This window comes from Chionomys nivalis, chromosome 8 (assembly GCF_950005125.1).
Source record: "Chionomys nivalis chromosome 8, mChiNiv1.1, whole genome shotgun sequence".
In the NCBI taxonomy this organism is placed as follows: domain Eukaryota; kingdom Metazoa; phylum Chordata; class Mammalia; order Rodentia; family Cricetidae; genus Chionomys; species Chionomys nivalis.
Genome location: NC_080093.1, coordinates 41,746,101 through 41,766,079, shown reverse-complemented (window position 1 = coordinate 41,766,079; position 19,979 = coordinate 41,746,101). Strand labels below are relative to the sequence as shown.

The window sequence follows — 19,979 nt, the reverse complement described above, 5'->3', positions numbered from 1 at the left end:
TCCTTGCTCTCAGTAAGTAGACAACAGATGTTTGGAAGACAGGAACTGCCAAGCAGAGGTAGTAGAGAGGGGTTCTCATTTAAGGAAGGAGTTTACTTCCTGTCCAAATAAAAGTTTAATGTTCCCACCTTTTTTCTGTGTCTCCTTCCCTTTAAATCACCTGCATGCTCCACACACAAGCTTGGCAACTATTAGAGTAAAACCACAGCACAAGAATAAATCATGTGCTTAATGTCTGAATTTCAGCAACAGACACTCTGTAATTTAGACACATATGAAATTAAAGGGAAAGCCAGAGAAATGGAAAAAGGAAAAAACAAAACAAAAATCTAAGCTGCACATTAGGCTCCACTTCAAAGAGCAGACACAATCTCAAAGGAAAGCAGGGGACTTCGGCGTTTTTAGCTTCAGGGACAGTAAAACCTAGTACAATGATTGCAGATCCAGGTAAGACCAAAGGCAGAAGCAGAATGAAAGGGAAAGAGAAGAAAAAAATGACAAGTGGCTGCAGTTGGGCTTTGTGGCAGTCTCTCATCCCCTGGCCAGGACACAGCAGGGACTACAAGAAGATGGACAAAATGCCAGAATCTGGTCCTGGGGCAAAGTGGGTGCCCAGTGGCTTCTCTGGCATCTCCCTTGTGCTATCCTGCTCCTAGATGGGAGACAGGATAATTCAATGATTCAGGGCACTGGACCCAGTCCAAACTTCAACTGGACCAGCTCCTTCCAAGCTGTTACAACCCTGGGCCGCTCACGGGCTGCTTCCTCCAACTCATTTATAAAAAGGCCTGGCAAACCTTACTAAAGCTGTTGCGAACTTAGCCATAGTGAAGGACCTAGAAAGATGCCTGAAGCTCTGCTTAGGAGTTAGGATATGGAAGCGGGTTCTGGCCATGTGACTCCTGCTTCTACACTTAACCAAATGCTGCAACCATTCAGCTAAACCAGCCTCGTTCCTTTCTAGCAGCAGGATTTAGGGTTTTGTCCTCCAGTAGCATTTCCATGAAGGTAAAATCTTATTGCTGGGAGCCACCACACCCAGAAAGTGTCTTATAAACTAGGCCTTCCATAACTATGTGCCAAATGAATTATGTGAGGGAAAAGAAAAAATATAGATTTTAAATAACAGCATAGATAAATTGCCTTATAGTGTTTCCGACTCTGTATTTTAAGGTATCACACATTATAGTAAAAACGTAAGAAAATTTATTAAAATTTGAAGGTAAAATCATAATTTAAAAGGTTAGACCTACGTCAGGTGTGCCGATGAATGGATGCTTTCCTGAAATTCAAAATCAGACCCAACAGTATCACTCTCAGAATGTTCTAGAGGATTGGATTTACTTTTGATTGTCTTGGATGAGACAGTCACTATTCTGCTTTCCTTCTTGACAGAAACGTGTTTTTTCAAAGATTCACTTTTAGTTGGCTCATTAAGCAAAGACCTTTTGTCCCCGATTCCTTTGCTTTTTGAGTTCACAGGGGAGTCAGGGTTGGAAAGCAGGTCCTTCCCAGAGTGTTTCTCAGTGGAGCGCTTGCTCGCCACACTGCCTTTCTCTGAAGAAGATCTGCTATGTCTAGACGACACAACTTCTTCCCTTTGACTCTCGCTTCCAGAGGTGCCATCTGCTAAAGGAGAGCCTGTTCTGGCAGCAAGGCCTGCTGCAGGGCCCTCCTGCTGCTCAGGGGCTGGGACTCCTAGGCTGTCTCTGGAGGCCACCGCTGCCTCTCGTGCAGAAACAGGAACGTGGAAAGCGTCAAGAGGCAAAGGAATCCTAGCATCACTTCTAATCTTCTGAAACTGCAGGGGAAACAAAGTTTGAATGAACAAAGCGAGCCGCTAAAGAGCTGGAAACTTCGCTGTTCCTGAGCTTTCCAGATTTACTTTTTATGATTGTCAGTGAGGGGTGTGTATGTGTGATGTGTACATGACTGCAGAGGCTCCCATGTTGTTATATGTATGTGTGTGATGTGTACATGACTGCAGAGGCTCCCAAGGTGCTATAGTTACAGGTGCTGGGGAGCCACCCAACATGAGTGCTGATGAGTCTACTCAAGTCCTAGGGATGAGCAGCAGCTCTCGTAAGCCAGGCTACCTCTCTGGTCCTGTAAGTGTGATCTTATTCAGCAGTCAGCCCACCACTCAGAAGATTTTATGGTCATTCATTTTCCTAATTATACAAAGCCATGTGACTGGCAACTCAAAATTCATTCACACACACACACACACACACACACACACACACACCCCTCCAGAGTTAGCTGTGCAGTATTTTTAGAATTTTGTGCTTTATATCATTAGCTTCCATTTTCCACACTTAAAAAACAAAATAAAATCATTTGTAAGAAACCAAGTTTCTAGCCTCTATGTATATGTGAGAAGTATCCAATGTGTGCCATGATCGAGTTCTCAAGCCGGCAGCTCTGCAAATGAGTCTTAGACTGGTTAATGGGGTTCGTGGTGAAACACATCAGAGGGCCCTGTGATGGCCAGCCCACCCCATCCAGTAAGCGAGCATCTGTGAGAGACTGCTTGCTAGGTCTGTCTAGACCACTGTGTTTAGAGCTCTCTGCACCAGTACCTGTGCCTTCACCAGTGTGCCCTCATTGTAAGCTGACTGCATACAGATAGAGACCTAGACGAGACATGAATATAACAGACATTTAAAAAACTTTAATCGCTATTATTTTACACTTTGATTTCTTTCTTTACTAAAGATAATTTATTCTAAGTACAAATTATCAAAAACCTTCCAGTTTTGTCCTTTTTTTTTTTTTTTTTTTTAATTTTGAGATAAGGTTTCATCATGTAGCCTTGGCTGATCTGAAATTCACTATGTAGACCAGGCTGGCCTCAAACTCACAGACACCTGCCTGTCCCTAACTCCCAAGAGCTGGGATGAAAAGTATGCGCCACCATGCTTGGCCCCATTTTTTAATTGACAGTGGTGTAATTTCAGGAAATGGACACAAACTTAACTCCGCTAGAGACAGAACAACATTCCTTTCTCTGCCCTGGGGAACTCTTGCTAATGACTTGAGCCAAGGTCTGTTGGGTCCACTTACTTGGATATTCTGCACCTGTCCCCCAGGAGTCTGTTTCGGGTCTAGCTTTTCTTCCTCCAGGGCTCTCTGGTCTTCCACAGCTGCACTAACAGTAGAATTCATCTGCGGACGACCTATTAGGTGGAAATCGGACTGATCTATACCAGCCATAGTGGCAAGCTGCCCAAGTCTGCAGAGAGGAAGAAAGGAGGAAAAGGCAATCACTTAGGAACAACGAAATTCACCCACACCTACAAGCATGAAATACATGTATAAACGAACACCAAGACTTAAAACCTCAGAAGCCAAGAACCTACTTCAGACAACAGCCCCACGCCAACTGCCGCCTTTTGCTCATGCTGAGACCACTGGATCAGATCATCCAATGCTCTCGGCACTCCTATTCACCACTGGATCAGATCATCCAATGCTCTCGGCACTCCTATTCACCACTGGATCAGATCATCCAATGCTCTCGGCACTCCTATACACCACTGGATCAGATCGTCCAATGCTCTCGGCACTCCTATTCACCTCAACAACACACTCATTTCACTTGATTTTCATAGCGACCACCATTCCTTCATCTAAACAGTTTCAGTAGCTTCAGCCTCTACCATCTCCATGTATGTGCCCTCTTTCCTAGCCCTGGCCTACTCCCCTCAAACACTGCTCCATCAACTATCTTCAGCTTTCTTTTTGATTTGATTTTGAGACTCATAAAGCACAAGCTGGACTCAAATGTTTATGTAGTTAAGGGTTACTCTGAACTCTTGATCCTCGTTCCTCCACCACACCGGTGCCTGACTGGCATCTTCCTTTGACCCTCCTATTCTCAGGTGAGAACCACTGACCTGCCCCTGTGTCTACAGCACCCCTGGAGATTAACTACCATCCCAAAGCCTAGAGACAAGAACAACTTGACTAAGGCTGGAGAGATGGCTCAGAGGTTAAGAGCACTGGCTGCTCTTCCAGAGGTCCTGAGTTCAATTCCCAGCAACCACATGGTGGCTCACAGCCATCTATAATAAGACCTGGTGCCCTCTACTGGCCTTCAGGCATATGTGCAGATAAAACACTGTACACATAATAAATAAATCTTAAAGGAAAAAAAAAAAACTTGACTCAAACTTACTTAACAAGCAAAATGAATAAAAGGCAGGAAGTCTATATATTCTAAATACTTTTAATAAAATTATCCTTAGCCGGGCAGTGGTGGTACACGCCTTTAATCCCAGCACTTGGGAGGCAGAGGCAGGAGGATCTCTGGGAGTTCGAGGTTAGCCTGGTCTACAAGAGCTAGTTCCGGGATGGGCACCAAAGCTACAGAGAAACCCTGTCTCGAAAAATTAAAAAAAAAAAAATTATCCTTAACTTAGTCTTTTTTTTTTTAACCATGTCAAGGGGTATATTTATAGCAGACAAAATTATAGAATTCATATGCCCAATGACATTAATTTAGTCTTCATCGAGACCAATTACTTTTCAATACTCTTTATGATGGATTTCTAATGAGAAAGTTTATCACTTTGTATTTCTTTTAAAACAAATTCTCTATTAAAAAACAAATCAAACACATTGTTGATAAACACATAGTAACATGCGTCATGGAAGCTAAGAAATGCCGAGTTCCTTAGCAAGCTACCATTAAAACCACTGAAGAAAGAATGCCCACCCTACAGATATACCCAGCATCTTTAAGGAGGTCCAGGAAAGCGTGAAACTTCTGAAAAGAATTCTCAATGCTGCCCAAGACGCCTTCATCATCCAGGATCATGTTTGTCAACGACTGTGCGTGAAGGGCTTCAGACAAGGAGAAATTTATATTTCTTAGCTGGGCATTTTCATGTTCTAGCTACAAAACAAGGTTGAGAATGCAGTGTTATTTCTCTCAGTCATCTACAGAAAACTTTTCAGCACCTAAACAAAAACATTTAGCAATGTAATTAACTGATAATTAATCTAACCCTCAATGAAGACAATAATCATGACACAGTAATCTTCAACTGGAGACACCTGCTGACATTTCCTATGTAACAAGTAGTTGAAAATAAACTTACTGTCTTACTGGTAACTTTCCAACAGTCAAATGCCCAACTGCTTAAATTCAGACTGGATCATTCTGTATCAGAGAAACAGTCACCTAAGGGCCACCTTTCATTAGAAAATACAACAGTCTGATCAAGCAAAATTATGATCCTCCTACAATTAATTAAGGATTGATTTTAACAAGCTGTGGTGGTTTGAAAGAAAATGGCCCCCATAGGGAGTGGCACTACTAGGAAGTGTGGCTTTGTTAGATAAGTGTGTCACTGTGAGGGTGAGCTTTAAGGTCTCCTATGCTCAAGCTACGCCCAATGTCACAGTTGCTTCCTGTTGCCTGTAGATCAAGATGTAGCTCTCCCAGCTCCTTCTCCAGTACCACATCTACCTGCACGCTGTCACGCTTCCCACCATGACAATGGACTAAACCTCTGAAACTGTAAGCCAGCTCCAATTAAATGTTTTCCTTTATAAGAGTTGCCATGGTCACAGTGTCTCTTCACAGCAATAAACCCTAACCAAGACACAAGCTAAACAATGTTCCTACATGTATGTACATGTGTTCATGCATAGGCATGCACATGTGCCGCAGTATACATGTGGAAGTCAAGAGGAAAACTCTTGAGAGTTACTTCTCTCCTTCCATTGTGTAAGGACCAGAGATCACACTCAGGCTGTTGGGCTTGGAGGCAAGTGCCTTTACCCACTGAGCCATCTTGCCAGCCTACTGTGCTTATGTTAAAGTCTTTAATGCGGGCTGGAGAGATGGCTCAGGGGTTAACAGCACTGACTGTTCTTCCAGAGGTCCTGAGTTCAATTCCCAGCAACCGTATGGTGGCTCACAACCATCTGTAATGAGTTCTGATGTACTCTTCCGACCTATGGACATACATGCAGACAGAACACTGTATGCATAGTAAATAGAGAAATGTTAAAAAACACGAAGCCTCTAATGTACAGCTACCACTCTGCACTTTCTTGAGCAATTCTCTATGGCTTCTTGCTTTCTTCATCTACTCATGCAACCTCAAATCGGACCCGACCCTGGCATTTCTCAGAAAGGCAAAATGTTCTTGGTGTACCCTTGCCTACTATCACACAGTGCTCAATACTTAAAAATAAACACATGTCCTATAAAAGATACATTTTGAAGAGTCTTATTACACTCACTTTTTTTTTTTTTTTAAAGATTTTATTTATATATTATGTATACAACATTCCTTCCGTGTATGCTTGTATGCCAGAAGAGGGCACCAGATCTCATTATAGATGGCTGTGAGCCACCATGTGGTTGCTGGGAATTGAACTCAGGACCTCTGGAAGAACAGTCAGTGTTCTTAACCTCTGAGCCATCTCTCCAGCCCTACACTCACTTTGTAGTTAAAAAAAAAAAAAAGGAAAGAAAAAGAAATCTACTTGTAAAAGTCGTTAGTTTAATGTAAATTCCTCTAATGGGGTAGTTCAGTGCTCATGGTATAGACTTTTATTTCCCATGGCACTCTTAGGAGCCTTTTCACTATCTCAGACTTCTAATTTTTATTTGTCTATAAAAACAAACAACCAAACAACTGAGCCTGGCCAGACACAATCCTCTAGCCTTCGCCTTCCAAGTACAAGCTCTAAAGCCATGAATCACAAGCCCATCCTCTTAAGATTTTTAGATTATTTCCGTTCTTAACAGCCTCACCAGCTCTGTTCTTAGACACACAGTTAAGTCTTATAAATACGTTGCATATGTGGCAGTCTAAGGAGGGGTAAGCTTCTTCTTACATTTTTTAGAATATACTTTTTGGAATATATTCACATGACACTAAATAAATGCAAGGTTAAGATGGTGCAACTCAGTTCACAATACACTATACCTGACCATTTTGAAGTATTTTAAAGTTTATTATCATTATTTTTCCATGCCACGATTTTTTAATTCATCATTTTTTAAATTTATTTTAAATACCAACCACAGTTTCCCTTCCCTCCTCTCCTCCCACTCCCTCCCCACCTCCACTCCTCCTCCATCTCCTTTCTGATGGGGTCAGGCCTCCCATGGGAATCAACAAAACATGGCATATGAAGCTGAGGCAGGACCAAGTTCCTCCCCCCTGCATCAAGGCTGAACAAGGCATCCTACCATAGGGAACAGGTTCCAAAGAGTCAGCTCATGTATCAGGGACAGGTCCTGGTCCCACTGCTAGGGGTCCAACTAAAGACCAAGCTACATATCTGTCACCTAGATGCAGAGGGTCTAGGTGGGTCCCATGCCAGCTCCCTAGCTGTCCATTCAGAGTCCATGAGCTCCCACAAGCTCAGGTCAGTTGTCTCTGCGGGTTTCCCAGTCATGATCTTGACCCCTATCCCCTCCCCTGCCTTGCTCACATAATCAATCCCTCCATCCTCTCTTCACATAGAGCTCGGCCCAGGTACTGGATAAAGGCTCCATGATGACAATTAGGGTAATTACCAGTCTGATTACAGGGAAGGCCAGTTCAGGCACCCTCTCTGCTACTGCTAGGAGTCTTAGCTGGGGTCATCCTTGTGGATTCCAGGGAGTTTCCTGGAGCCAGGTTTCTCCCTAACCCCATAATGGCCCCCTCTATCAAAGTATCTCTTTTATTACTCTCTCCCTTCTTCCCATCCTCAACTCGACTATCCCTTTCCCTCATGTTCCCATCCCCCCAATCAATTCCCCCAGACCCCAGTTTACCCAGGACACCTCATCTACTTCCATTCCCAGGGTGATCCATGAGCTTCTCTGGGGCTGAAGATTGTAGGCTGGGTACCTTGGCTTTATATCTAATATCCACATATGAGTGAGTTATATACTGTGTTTGTCACTAATTTTTTCTAGTTCTATCCATTTGCCTGCAAATTTCATGATATCATTTTTTTCTGCTTAGTAATACTCCATTGTGTAGAAAGACCACATTTTCTTTATCCATTCTTCAACTGAGGGGCATCTAGGTTGTTTCCAGGTTCTGACTATTACAAACAATGCTGCTATGAACACAGCTGAGCAAGTGTCCTTGTAGCATGGTTGAACATCCTTCGGGTATATGCCCAAAAGTGGTATCGCTGGGTGTTGTCCTCTTTTTTAATGGTTGCTGCCTTTTACTCTACGGATATCCTAGTGAGCAACTGCAACTCTGCCGCTACAAGCAGCACCTAGGCTGCATGAGCCGCAGCCTGAGGAAATTCTGTTCCCTCAGGCACCGACTCTTTCAAAGCTACTAAAAAGAGTATCTAAATCTCTGTACTGCTAAAGAACTCAAGAGTCAAAGGCTGAGGTCGAACCCTACTCCCAGAGAGGCTGAATAACCGAGTAGTAGCTCACCCAGCTCACCTCCCTGCGTCTCCCGAGAAGTCCTTGTGCTTTTCCTCGCCCCTTCTTATAAACCCTTCTCCACATGACTCCCACCTACAATTTCCTGTCAGCTAGTTTGATGGAGGTTGCTTTCATTGGTTAATTAATAAAGAAACTGCCTAGGCCCATTTGATAGGCCAACCCTTAGGTGGGTGGAGTAAACAGAAGAGAATGCTGGGAGAAAGAAGCCGAGTCAGGAGTCGCCATGATTCTCCCACTCCAGACAGACGCAGGTTAAGATCTTCCCTGGTAAGCCAGCTCATGGTGCTACATAGAATATTAAAAATGGGTTAGATCAATATGTAAGAGCTAGCCAATAAGAGGCTGGAACTAATGGGCCAGGCAGTGATTAAAAGAATACAGTTTCCGTGTAATTATTTCGGGGCATAAGCTAGCCATGCGGGCGGCCGGGTGCCAGAGATGCAGCCCTGCCGCTCATATTACAACACTAGTTGGCGACTCAGTCTCTGGACTGCAGCTGAAATTTATATAATCAAACATATCTTTGCATCATCAAACAGATGTTTCAGACCATAAAATAGTAACATGCCTTAAAACAATACTCTACAACAGTTGGGTCTTGAGGTAGATTGATTCCCAATATTTGGAGAAACCGCCATACTGATTTTCAAAATGGCTGTACAAGTTTGCACTTCCATTAGTAGCGGAGGAGTGTTTACCTTACTCCACATCCTCTTCAACATAGGTTGTGATTAGCATTTTTTTATCTTGGCCATTCTGACAAGTGTAAGATGGTATCTCAGAGTCATTTTGATTTGCCTTTCCCTGATAGCTAAGGATGTTGAACACTTCTCAGCCATTCAAGATTCTTCTGTTGAGAATTCTCTATTTTAAGTCTATACATCATTTTTTAATGGGGTTATTTGGTATTTGAAGGTCTACATTCTTGAGTTCTTTTTATATTTTAGATATCAGTCCTCTGGTTGGTGAAAATCTTTTCCCATTCTGTAGGCTGCCATTCTATCTACTGACAGTGTCTTTTACCTTACAGAAGCTTTTCTGTTTCAGGAGTTCCCATTTAATGTCGATCTCAGTGTCTGTGCTACTGGTGTTAGATTAAGAAAGTTGTCTCCTGCAGCAATGTGTTCAAGGTTACTTCCCACTTTCTTTTCTATCAGGTTCAATGTAACTGGATTTATGTTGAGAATTTAATCCACTTGGTCTTGAGTTTTGTGCAGGGCAATAGATATGGATCTATGTGCATTCCTCTACATGTCACCATCCAGTTATGAAGATTTTTTTTGGCAAAAATCAGGTGTTCATAGGTGTGTGGGTTTTTGTCAGGGTCTTTGATTCAATTCCATTGATCCACTTGACTGTTTTTATGCCAATACTGAACTGGTTTTTTTATTACTATAGCTCTATAGAACAGCTTGAAGTCAGGGATGGTGATACTTCCAGAAGTTCCTTTATTGTACTGGGCAGTTTTAGCTATCTTGGGTTTTTTGTTTTTCCATATGAAGTTTAGAACTTAAAAAAAAAAAAAAAAAAGCAAATAACTCAAAATATGAGAAAAAGACATACCTCACTGACTCGCTTGTCAGCCTTAAGCCGGATGACTCTCTCCTCCTTCAGCTGCTTTAGGCATTCCTCCAGTTTCTCCTAGCACGAAGAGATGGAGTAAATATGGTAAGTAAGGTACTCTGAGGCCTCACCAGCTACACAGTGAAATTATCTGGCATGAGTGAGAACGAACCATAAAGTACGCAACACACAACAAACCCACTTAGGAGTTTATTAGAGAAGACACGTGAACAGGACTGGGTAGCCGGTGTGCAGAGAGGGCTGAAGATGGTGCATCCAGCTTTTAAAGGTTGCTTAGCGCATGCGCACAGAGGGTTGAGTAGCTACGTTATATGCACAGGATGGAGCTCACACATGCGCACCAGGACTTATGTAGCTGCATCATACGTAGGTGATGCAACCATGCCACACATAGGTCATGCAGGGCCTTTATTTTTTTTTTTTTACTTATTTATTTATTTTTATTCTTTTTTAATTAAAATTTCCACCTGCTCCCCATTTCCCATTTCCCTCCCCTCCTCCCAAATATTGCCCTCCCCCCACTTCCCTCCCCCTATCCCCACTCCTCTTCTCCTCCCCCCACTCCATTCCCCCTCCCTCTCGATACTGAAGAGCAGTCCAAATTCCCTGCCCTGCGGGAAGACCAAGGTCCTTCTATCTACGTCCAGAAAGGTGAGCGTCCAAACAGGCTAAGCTCCCACAAAGCCAGTTCATGTATTAGGATCGAAACCTAGTGCCATTGTCCTTGGCTTCTCATCAGTCTTCATTGACCGCCATGCTCAGAGAGTCCGGAATCAACCCATGCTTATTCAGTCCCAGACCAGCTGGCCTTGGTGGGCTCCCAATAAATCAGTTCCACTGTCACAGTGGGTGGGTGCATCCCTCGTGGTCCTGATTTTTTGCTCATGTTCTCCCTCCTTCCATGCAGGGCCTTTAAAGGCTCCTTGGGCGGCTTAGTATTTTGCCTGAGCGCTTATGCGCACATGCATGGCCCTGGAACCTGGAAGTGCCAGCACGCTGTGTGGCTGGAATCAAAACACACAGTCCACAAAAGACTTAGTGGCAGAGCCGGAAGTAACCTCAGACAGTAGGATGACATAGTCACTACTTGTACATACCAGCCAGTGCAGTTAATTACTAGAATGGATCAAATCAGCACATTGCAGACTCACGTAAGTCCCACTCTAACTTGAGCTGCAGCTTTTACCATAAAAAGCATATATATAAAAGAGTTAGTCAATCCCCAATATTTAATTAAAGCCATGGGAGGAAATTTTCTTACTTATGGGTTTCTGGGTTCCTCAGAATAATAGAAAACTCTGTAACACCCTGTTTTGTTTTGTTTTGTTTTTTGTTTTTCAAGACAGGGTTTCTGTGTAGCTTTAGTTGTCCTGGAACTTGCTAGTCTCGAACAGGCTGGTCTCGAACTCACAGAGATCCACCTGCCTCTGCCTCCCCAAGTGCTAGGGTTAAATGCATGCACGAACACCAACTGGCTCTATAACTTTTTTTTTTTTTTTAAACAGGGTTTCTGTGTAGCTATGGAGCCTGTCCTGGAACTAGCTCTTGTAGACCAGGTTGGCCTGCCTCCGCTTTCCGTGTGCTGGGATTAAAGATGTGAGCCACCATCCCCTGGCCTCTGTAACACTCTTAACATACCCGAATCTTGTAAGTGCAACAAAAAAAATCCGTAGAAGTGCAAACACCCACATCTGAGGCTGGAGTCACAGGTGGGCCATCACACACACCTGACATTTACGCTGTTTCTGGGACCCAAACTCCAGTCTTTCAGCTTTCATGGCAAGGGCTTTAACCGCCAAGTCTCTCTCCAGGCCCCGGGTTTACATTTTAGAGGCTTCTAAACATTTACTTAATCACAGAATTTTAATTTAAAAGTTTAGTTTGAGGCCGTTGAGATGGCTCAGTAGCACAACAAGGCAGCTCACAACTGTAACTCCAGTTCCAAGGGGTTGATGCCCTTTTCTGGTCTTGCTGGGCACTAGACACACATGTGGTACACATATATACATGAATGCAAAGCATTCATACACATAAAATAAAAAATCTTTTAAAAAAAGTAATGTTATAGTTTTAAAAAGAGATATAAAATATCCAAAAGTGTGTGCACACAGTTGTTTTCCTTTCAACAGATTGTTTTAAAATAGTCCTTCAATAATAATGTCCAACTCTTTATCTCTTTAAAGACTCATCTTTAAAAAACATTTACTCTGTATGTGTGCAGGGGTGGATTCCTGCATGTGTGTACAGGACTGTGGAGGCAGAAGAGCACACTGGATCCCCTGGCACTGGAGTTCGGGGGACTGGGAACCAGTGACAAGGGTGACAGAAACTGAACTCAGCCCTCTGTAAGAGCAATACACACTCTTAACTTCTCGGCCCTCTTTCCAAAGACAAGATTAACATTCTCTAAAAGTAAAATTTTCAGTATATTTTATGGCATGCTGTGTGTGTGTGTGTGTGTGTGTGTGTGTGTGTGTGTGTCACACACAGTGCATACGTGGAGGTCAGAAACCACTTCTCCACCATGGGGCTCCTGGGCACTGAACCCAGGCCATGAGGCCTAGCAGTAGGCACCTTTACCTTCTGAGACATCCAACTAGCACAATCCCATTCCTTCATGTTAAACTAACTTAGCTCTTATGGTGAAGGGGGAAAGACATCGTAAACTCCTGTATTTAGGATTCACAAAACGGCTTTAACACACCGCAGCTAAAGAAAGGAAACTGTTGGGGCTGGAGAGATGGCTCAGAGGTTAAGAGCATTGCCTGCTCTTCCAAAGGTCCTGAGTTCAATTCCCAGCAACCACATGGTGGCTCACAACCATCTGTAATGCCCTCTTCCGGCCTTCAGGCATACACACAGACAGAAAATTGTATACATAATACATATTTAAAAAAAAAAAAAAAGGAAACTGCCCTTTGCCTTTGATTTGCAAGCCAATGCTTTCACCAGGCTCGCTTACAGGACACAAACAAGGGGTTAAAGGGACATGGGTGACTGCACAATAGTGGCAGCACCCCAAAGTCCCACCCAATCATGGACAACAGTCTCCACATCTCCATTTCTGACCGGCTCTCCACAGCACAGCCACGTGCAATGACATGAAACAGCTTCTCCCCCTAGTGGGCGAATCAGACTCAATGTCACATTTGGATGAAGTGCTCCTTCTCTCAGCACTCCTCTTGAGATAAGGCTCATTATGTAGCTATGACTCCCCAACCTGCTGCCTCAGCCTCCCGAGATTTAGAGGTGTGCATCAACAGATTTTTCTAAGGCCCTGAAATACCTGTATCCCAAAGCTTTCTGATACTGTCCTAGGACTTGGCACGGCTACCAGCAACAGGGCCTATCACTATGATAGGGCACGTCTACTGTGACTACTGGCTCCCTTTCCCCTATATGCTGCAAGATGTGTGAAGGAGAGAAACTATTTCATTAAACATTTATCCTATTGCCTCATGTGCCTAGAACAAAGCAAGCAGGCAATAAAGAACAAAGAAGCCCTGGTCACATAAGATGTGTTTAGATCGTAGATTTCTTCAAATAAACAGGTGGCAGCATGCTCTTTTCTTCAGTCTCCATTTCTTTACTACTAGTTAGTAGTTAAGGTTTGGTTTTTCATTATTTTTTTCCTAAAAACTGAACACTCTGGTGCAAAGTCCTAGCCCATTAGCTGGAAAACCCTATAACTCTGGGTCCTGACTTCTTCATATATAGATTAGAGATAAATACAAGATGGCTAAGTGAATTAACCCAGACACAAACTCAGAAGAGTGCTTGGAATATATAGTTGATCAATGCAAAATGAATGAACATGTGAATTTAATTAAGATAGACAGCTCATAATCAGATAGTCTGTTCCCACTCACCCATTCGGAACTCCAGGGCAGCCACACCTAAGACGGGCTTTTAGCCACAAAATACTGATATACCAAAATGTGCACAGAACAAGACCATCAGACAATACTCCCACGATAACCACCTAAAACCACCACTGCCCAGTACCACCTAAGACCACACTGCCCAGTACCACCTCAGACCATCACTGCCCAGTACCACCTCAGACCATCACTGCCCAGTACAGGGAGCAAATCCTACTTTGTCGCATTTCTAACTGCACAATGGAGTTAGGCTCCCTCCAGGCTGCAGGCTACCCCGGCATTTATTCCAAGAGATAGCTTTCCATGTGTACAGGCTCAGTTACATTTCTTTCTACCCACTGTCTCCTTTTAGTTAAGTAAGAATCCCTTCTATTGTCTTTATTGTGGGCGTACGTATTCTCAAAATGAAGAAACGCCGAGAGTCCTCAATACACCTGGAGTAAGAAGCTGTGTAGTTGCAGTTCCTAACCTCTGTTGTCCTCACTGACTAGAGAAACTTTTACCACATTATCCCCTGGGTTGGGCCACAGCAGTAGAAAGCTTGCCTAGAGCATGCATAAGTGTGATCTGTAGCATTTCAAATAAACAGAGGAAAGCAATACAGAACAACTCCACAGAACAAATCACCCTCTCTTAGACCCCTGGTGAAGGAAACCAACATAACACATGGAAACAATGGGGAGGGCTCGATGCTCGAGAACTTTTACTTCTCTGTGCATCTTAGCAATAAACCACTCAGGCACAAACTGTACGTGCTGAACTCACAAGATGAAATGTGTTCCCAAATGGTCCACAAATCTATAATTTTCTAAGAGATTACTTTAAGAATTCCCTATATAAGTAAATTTGAAGTTGTGGCGTTCATCATTGGGGTGGGTAACGCTTTGGACTGAACCTAGGGCATTATGTGCTCGCCAGGGAAGGGGTTTACGATTCAGCTGTATCCCTAGGCTGGCTTTCATGTCTCTAAATCAAATACCGATTGCCGCCATCATATTAAAAAAAATTAGGTAAGTGCCATTCAATCATGTAATGACATTTTGAGAGGGTACCATCCATGAACTAGAAATCTGGGCCCTCACCACAACATACATGCTGGACCTTGATTTGGATGTCTGGGCTCTCAGAAATGTGAAACTCAACCTCTGCTGTTTTAAGCCAATGAATAAGTGAGTAACAGATGGAGAGCCATGTCTAGGTTTTGAACTTCTATACTGAGACAGGACTAGTTTTACGCAGTCACTGTTGGGCTGGGGGCATGGCTCAGTGGTAGTATGTAAGCTGAACAGCATGAGGCTCTGAATTCAAACCTCCCCTAATTACACATGAATCACATAACATACGGGAAAAGCCAAGTCCTTCCTGAAGACAAGGTCTCCCACAACTAAGTACAAATCAGCACATAAACAGTGTGCGTAAGGTGCAAAAATTTGCTATGTAAGTTAACTTACCGACGGCCTACCCAAACAGAAAAATGGAATAAAAGCCAAGTTTTAGCTGGATGAAGGTAGTGCATGCCTTTAATCCCAATCCTTGGGAGGTAGACAGAGCTTAGTGAGTTTGAAGCCAGCCTGGTCTACAAAGTGAGTTCCAAGACAGCTAGGACTGTTACATAGAGAAACCCTGTCTCAGAAAACAAACAAACAGGGCTGGAGAGATGGCTCAGTGGTTAAGAGCATTGCCCGCTCTTCCAAAGGTCCTGAGTTCAATTCCCAGCAACCACATGGTGGCTCACAACCATCTATAATGAGGTCTGGTGCCCTCTTCTGGCCTGCATACATACACACAGACAGAATATTGTATACATAATAAATAAATAAATATTCTTTAAAAAAAAGAAAACAAACAAATAAACAAAAAACCCACATAGTTTTTACTGTGAAAGGGGAATATCAGCATCGGTAGCAAAAATTTTTCCAAAGCCAGGGACTGCTTACAAGGGAGGCTAACAGAAGACCAGGAATCCAAGGCCAGTTTGAGGTACAGTGACTTCAAGAACAGCTTGAGCTACGTAAGACTCTATCTCAAAACAAAAGAACTCCTTTTTAATTTCACTTCTACTAAAAACAAAGTCATATTTCCCACATGATAAGCAAGCTCAGCTGGCACTATCAACTTTCTCAGCGCTGGGCTGAGGAGACAGCCCTGTCCAAGTCCGGTCACACACACATAAGGACCTAAGTGTGGACCTCAGAACAGAAAAAGGGGGGGTGTGGTGGTGCACGTTAAAGCCCAGCACCCAGGAGGCAAGCGGGCGACCTCTGGGGCTCACAGACCAGGCAGCCAAGCTTAATCGGCAAATTCCGGGCCAGTGAAAGACTTAGTCTCAAAACCAAACCACCCAATGTGGACGCCAAGTGAGGAGCGACGCTAAGGCTGTGTATGCTCTCCTCCACATGCATGCATGCATGCACGTACGGACGCACGTACATATGTATGCATGCGTGCACATATACTTACACACACATAGCACTGAATCGGCTGACTATATGTCAGTACTCAATTTCCTTAAGATTATTTTTTGATCATTAGAGTTCTCCTTACAGCTAACATTTTGATTCTAAGAAGAGGAAAAATTGATGCCATGTTTCTATTTTTATTTTTTGGAGTATACGCACTGTCATCTTCCCTTATTCCTCTTCACCACTGAGTACACTAGAGTCCAACGAGCTGCCTGAGCCTGTTTGACAATCGTTACTTTGCAATGGTCTCCTGTACCTTGAACGGAAGAGCTGCGTACCTGTAACGTTTCTTGTCTTGTGCTGGCTTTCTGAGATGTTTCATGGACACTGTCTGAAGAATCCTCAGCCTCGTCAGTTTCAGAGGAGGAAGGACTCTCTACTGTCACAGTCACAGGGAAATCTGATTGCTTAAATAAATAGGACATGACTTATTAATGCTGTTAGCTGAATACCAAACACCAGAGGCCACCTAATTATATCGACCTGTCTGAAATATCAAGCTATTACCTATAAATGGATCTCACTGCTCCTTAACCTAACACAATAACAACAGAAAACTGCCACTAACTTTTTTTTTTCTTTTTGGTTTTTCAGGATGCGTTTCTCTATGTAGCTCTGGCTGTCCTGGAACTTGCTTTGCAGACCAAGCTGGCCTTGAACTCAGGAATCTACCTGACTTTGTCTCTGCTTTCCAAGTGCTGGGATTAAAGGTGTGGGCCACCACCTCCCGACCACTAACTTATTCTTGCTGTTACTACAGAATCCTGTATCACATATGGCTGATTACTGTTTGGCATTGCCCATATTACTTTGCTAAATTCCTCCTAGAAAAATGAAGAGCCAGGATAAACACTTCTTTTCAGGTCAATTCTTGCACTGTGGACGACAAATTTACTCTCTGATGTGAAACATGAAGAGTATGGAAGTATAATTTTAGGAGGAAGAGAATGAACAAAATATAAAGGCAATGAACTTACCTGTAATTGGTAAATACTAGAATGGTTTTAAAAATTAAATCACACACATATCTACAACCACCAGAAAACCTCATCTGCACTTCTCCGCACCCCAAACTAGTGCAGTAACAGTATGACGTTCCTGTCGAGCTTCAGGGAGGCTTCCCTCTAGCTGACAACCTACTGAAGTGTACAGACTGACAGTGCGGGGACAAACCTTCGGTGACAGAATGAGAAGACATTTTAACGTCTCGGTGTGTACAGAGTAGAGCTGACACACAGGGTGATACGCTTGATGTCCCCCTCTCCTTTTTTGAGAATCTGTGACCTCCATGAGCGACTGCAGGAGGATGCATCACTATGACAGAATTAGCCTGATCCAGAACTGAGGCAACGGGACAGGGAATGTTTGTGACCTAATGTTAACATGTGGAGTGTGTGTATAAAATGCATGCACACACCCCAAAGCAACATTTCTTGAAAACGGGAACATTTTTGAGTGGCCATCCCATGACAGTAAGAAACAGTATTCAAACCTATTGTGAGCGCCAGCTCATTCGGTGCCTGGAGAAATAGTATCTACAGAGAAGGCCTCCCAACATGTGGCGCTGGGACAGGAATCCGGAGAGCTTTAAATACATTTCTTTCAGGGAGGAAAACCATTTTACAATGCTCTATTCACTTGACCCTGCACGTCTCCTACTCTAATCCCCTATCGTTAGAAACATGACAAATACATACCTTCAGATGATTAGACAGATCGCGAGTTTTGATTAACGGAAAACCCCTAAAAGGATACCAACAAGTTAAGTTATATTTTGATGTATACACACTACATGATTACACTTATTTGTATTATGTACACTAGCCATATAGAACCAGAGTACTAAATACCTCAAAATAACCTATGGAAAAAACCTGAGCAGACTGAGCAGCATGCCTCAGTGACAGGTTACTTAGACATGTTGGTTCCCAGGGAATGGCAGATATAGTCTGCTTTGCGGTCTTTCCTTAGGGCACTCCTTGGCAGAGGCTATGTTTGAGTCATCCTTTCCACTCACGAAATCAGCAGGAGAAGCTCCCACGTGACGGCTGTCAGGGCTAAGGCACAGGACAGAGAACACCTTACCTGTTTCTTTTTGCACGTTCTGCAGTGCGCCACGGCAGGAAACCAGACACACCCGGCGGCAGAGGATCCGGAGCATAGCCATCTTTACTGAGCCCGTGCTTTCTCCCACTACTCACAGGTTTCTTTGTAGCTAACCCTATGTCCAAGGAAGCGATAAAAGCAAATCAGGATGCACTGGAATCTACGGCTTGCCACTTACACGCTCCCCGAAGGGAACACAGATGAGGCCAAGGCTATTACACTGGGAGTGACTATGTTTGCCCTGTGTAGTTCAGGCTACACTTCCAACTCATAAGTGTGTGCATTACAGGGACGCCTGCCTAGAAGAGCTGAAGAAACCGAGTGGGTGTTGTCCTTATTTTGATGACCTTCAGGCCTCACAAGTGTAGTGATATATCTTTTTTTTCTACTTCAAAATACATACATAATATTTTATTATGAACACCCCAGTACCAAGCATGAGAAACTTCACTGTGAGTTGTTGGTCAGGGTAGTCCAGCAAACTCTCAAAAGGCTGCTGCCATTGCCTTTGGTTGCCTCCAAAGACATCATGTAACTCAGACACGGGATGTGGAAGAATCAAGTGACCACTGGTCTGGAAGCCTCCTCCCTGAGGACTAGCCCTCATAGTACCCAGTGTGGTGATACTGTGTTTGTATAAATAAAGCTTGACTGAAGATCAGAGGGTGGAGCTAGCCACTACCTAACCATAGAGGTCTGGATGTCTGTACAGATAGATAGGAAGTGATATGGCTGGGTAGAGAGAGGAAGTGATGAGCCAGTAGATATGGAGTATTTTCTCTGAATTTGTCAATTGTTAATGAACTAGACATTGTTAATGTATTTATTGCCTATATATAACATATATATAATTATTGTACTTAGTATATATAGTTTTTCTTATATTAGTTATAACATTCTTTTTTTAATTTTTAGATAAAGAGGGGAAATCTTATTTGTACATATAAAGCTTGCCTGAAGATCAGAGTGCAGAGCTAGCTACTAGCTAACCACAGAGGTCTGGAGGTCTGTATAAACAGATAGGAAGTGATATGGCTGGGTGGAGAGAGGAACTGATAAGGTGGGAGGAAACAGGAACTCAGTCTCCCAGTCTCTTTCGCTGGGAGGTTGAGTAGGTAAGGTGGCTGTGGTTTTGTTCCTTTGTCTCTGATCTCTCAGCATTTTCCCCAATATATGACTCTGGGCTTTTATTATTAAGGCCTATTAGAACTCATGACACACATGAGTTTAGAGAACACACACACAATCAGATAGAAGGATGAAATGAGGGGCTTACCTTAAAGTTAACGCTAAGAGTTAAACATGAAATACTTGCAGCAGCTAAAACCCATATATTAACACATTGTTAGAACAAATCATATACTAAAGTTCACATTTAGGTTTTTGTCTCTGATATCACTGAGAACAAATAGCAAAGGTTTAACTAAAACAGTTGTATTTAATCTTATCCCTGGAGAACAAGAGTTCTAAACCAGTCTTAGTATGATCCTGTTTCTAAAAGAATAAAAAATAATAAAA

General features: G+C 43.1%; 1 protein-coding gene across 2 annotated transcripts in view; it reads right to left on the bottom strand.

The window, feature by feature from the left end:
- Positions 1 to 1,228: 1,228 nt before the first annotated feature.
- The window catches only part of Cep78 (centrosomal protein 78), a 35,995-nt gene continuing 17,244 nt past the window's right edge, over positions 1,229 to 19,979 (bottom strand). Inside the window, exons 9-16 of one of the 2 annotated variants that reach the window (XM_057778893.1) lie at positions 18,441 to 18,576; positions 18,053 to 18,098; positions 16,634 to 16,762; positions 9,992 to 10,069; positions 4,734 to 4,900; positions 3,067 to 3,235; positions 2,583 to 2,636; positions 1,229 to 1,801 (exon numbers count right to left, since the gene is read on the bottom strand). In XM_057778893.1, coding sequence (XP_057634876.1) covers positions 1,250 to 1,801; positions 2,583 to 2,636; positions 3,067 to 3,235; positions 4,734 to 4,900; positions 9,992 to 10,069; positions 16,634 to 16,762; positions 18,053 to 18,098; positions 18,441 to 18,576 — 1,331 coding nt within the window. In that variant the 3' untranslated portion in view covers positions 1,229 to 1,249. The remainder of the gene's footprint in view (positions 1,802 to 2,582; positions 2,637 to 3,066; positions 3,236 to 4,733; positions 4,901 to 9,991; positions 10,070 to 16,633; positions 16,763 to 18,052; positions 18,099 to 18,440; positions 18,577 to 19,979) is intronic. The other variant, XM_057778894.1, reaches the window with a different exon arrangement.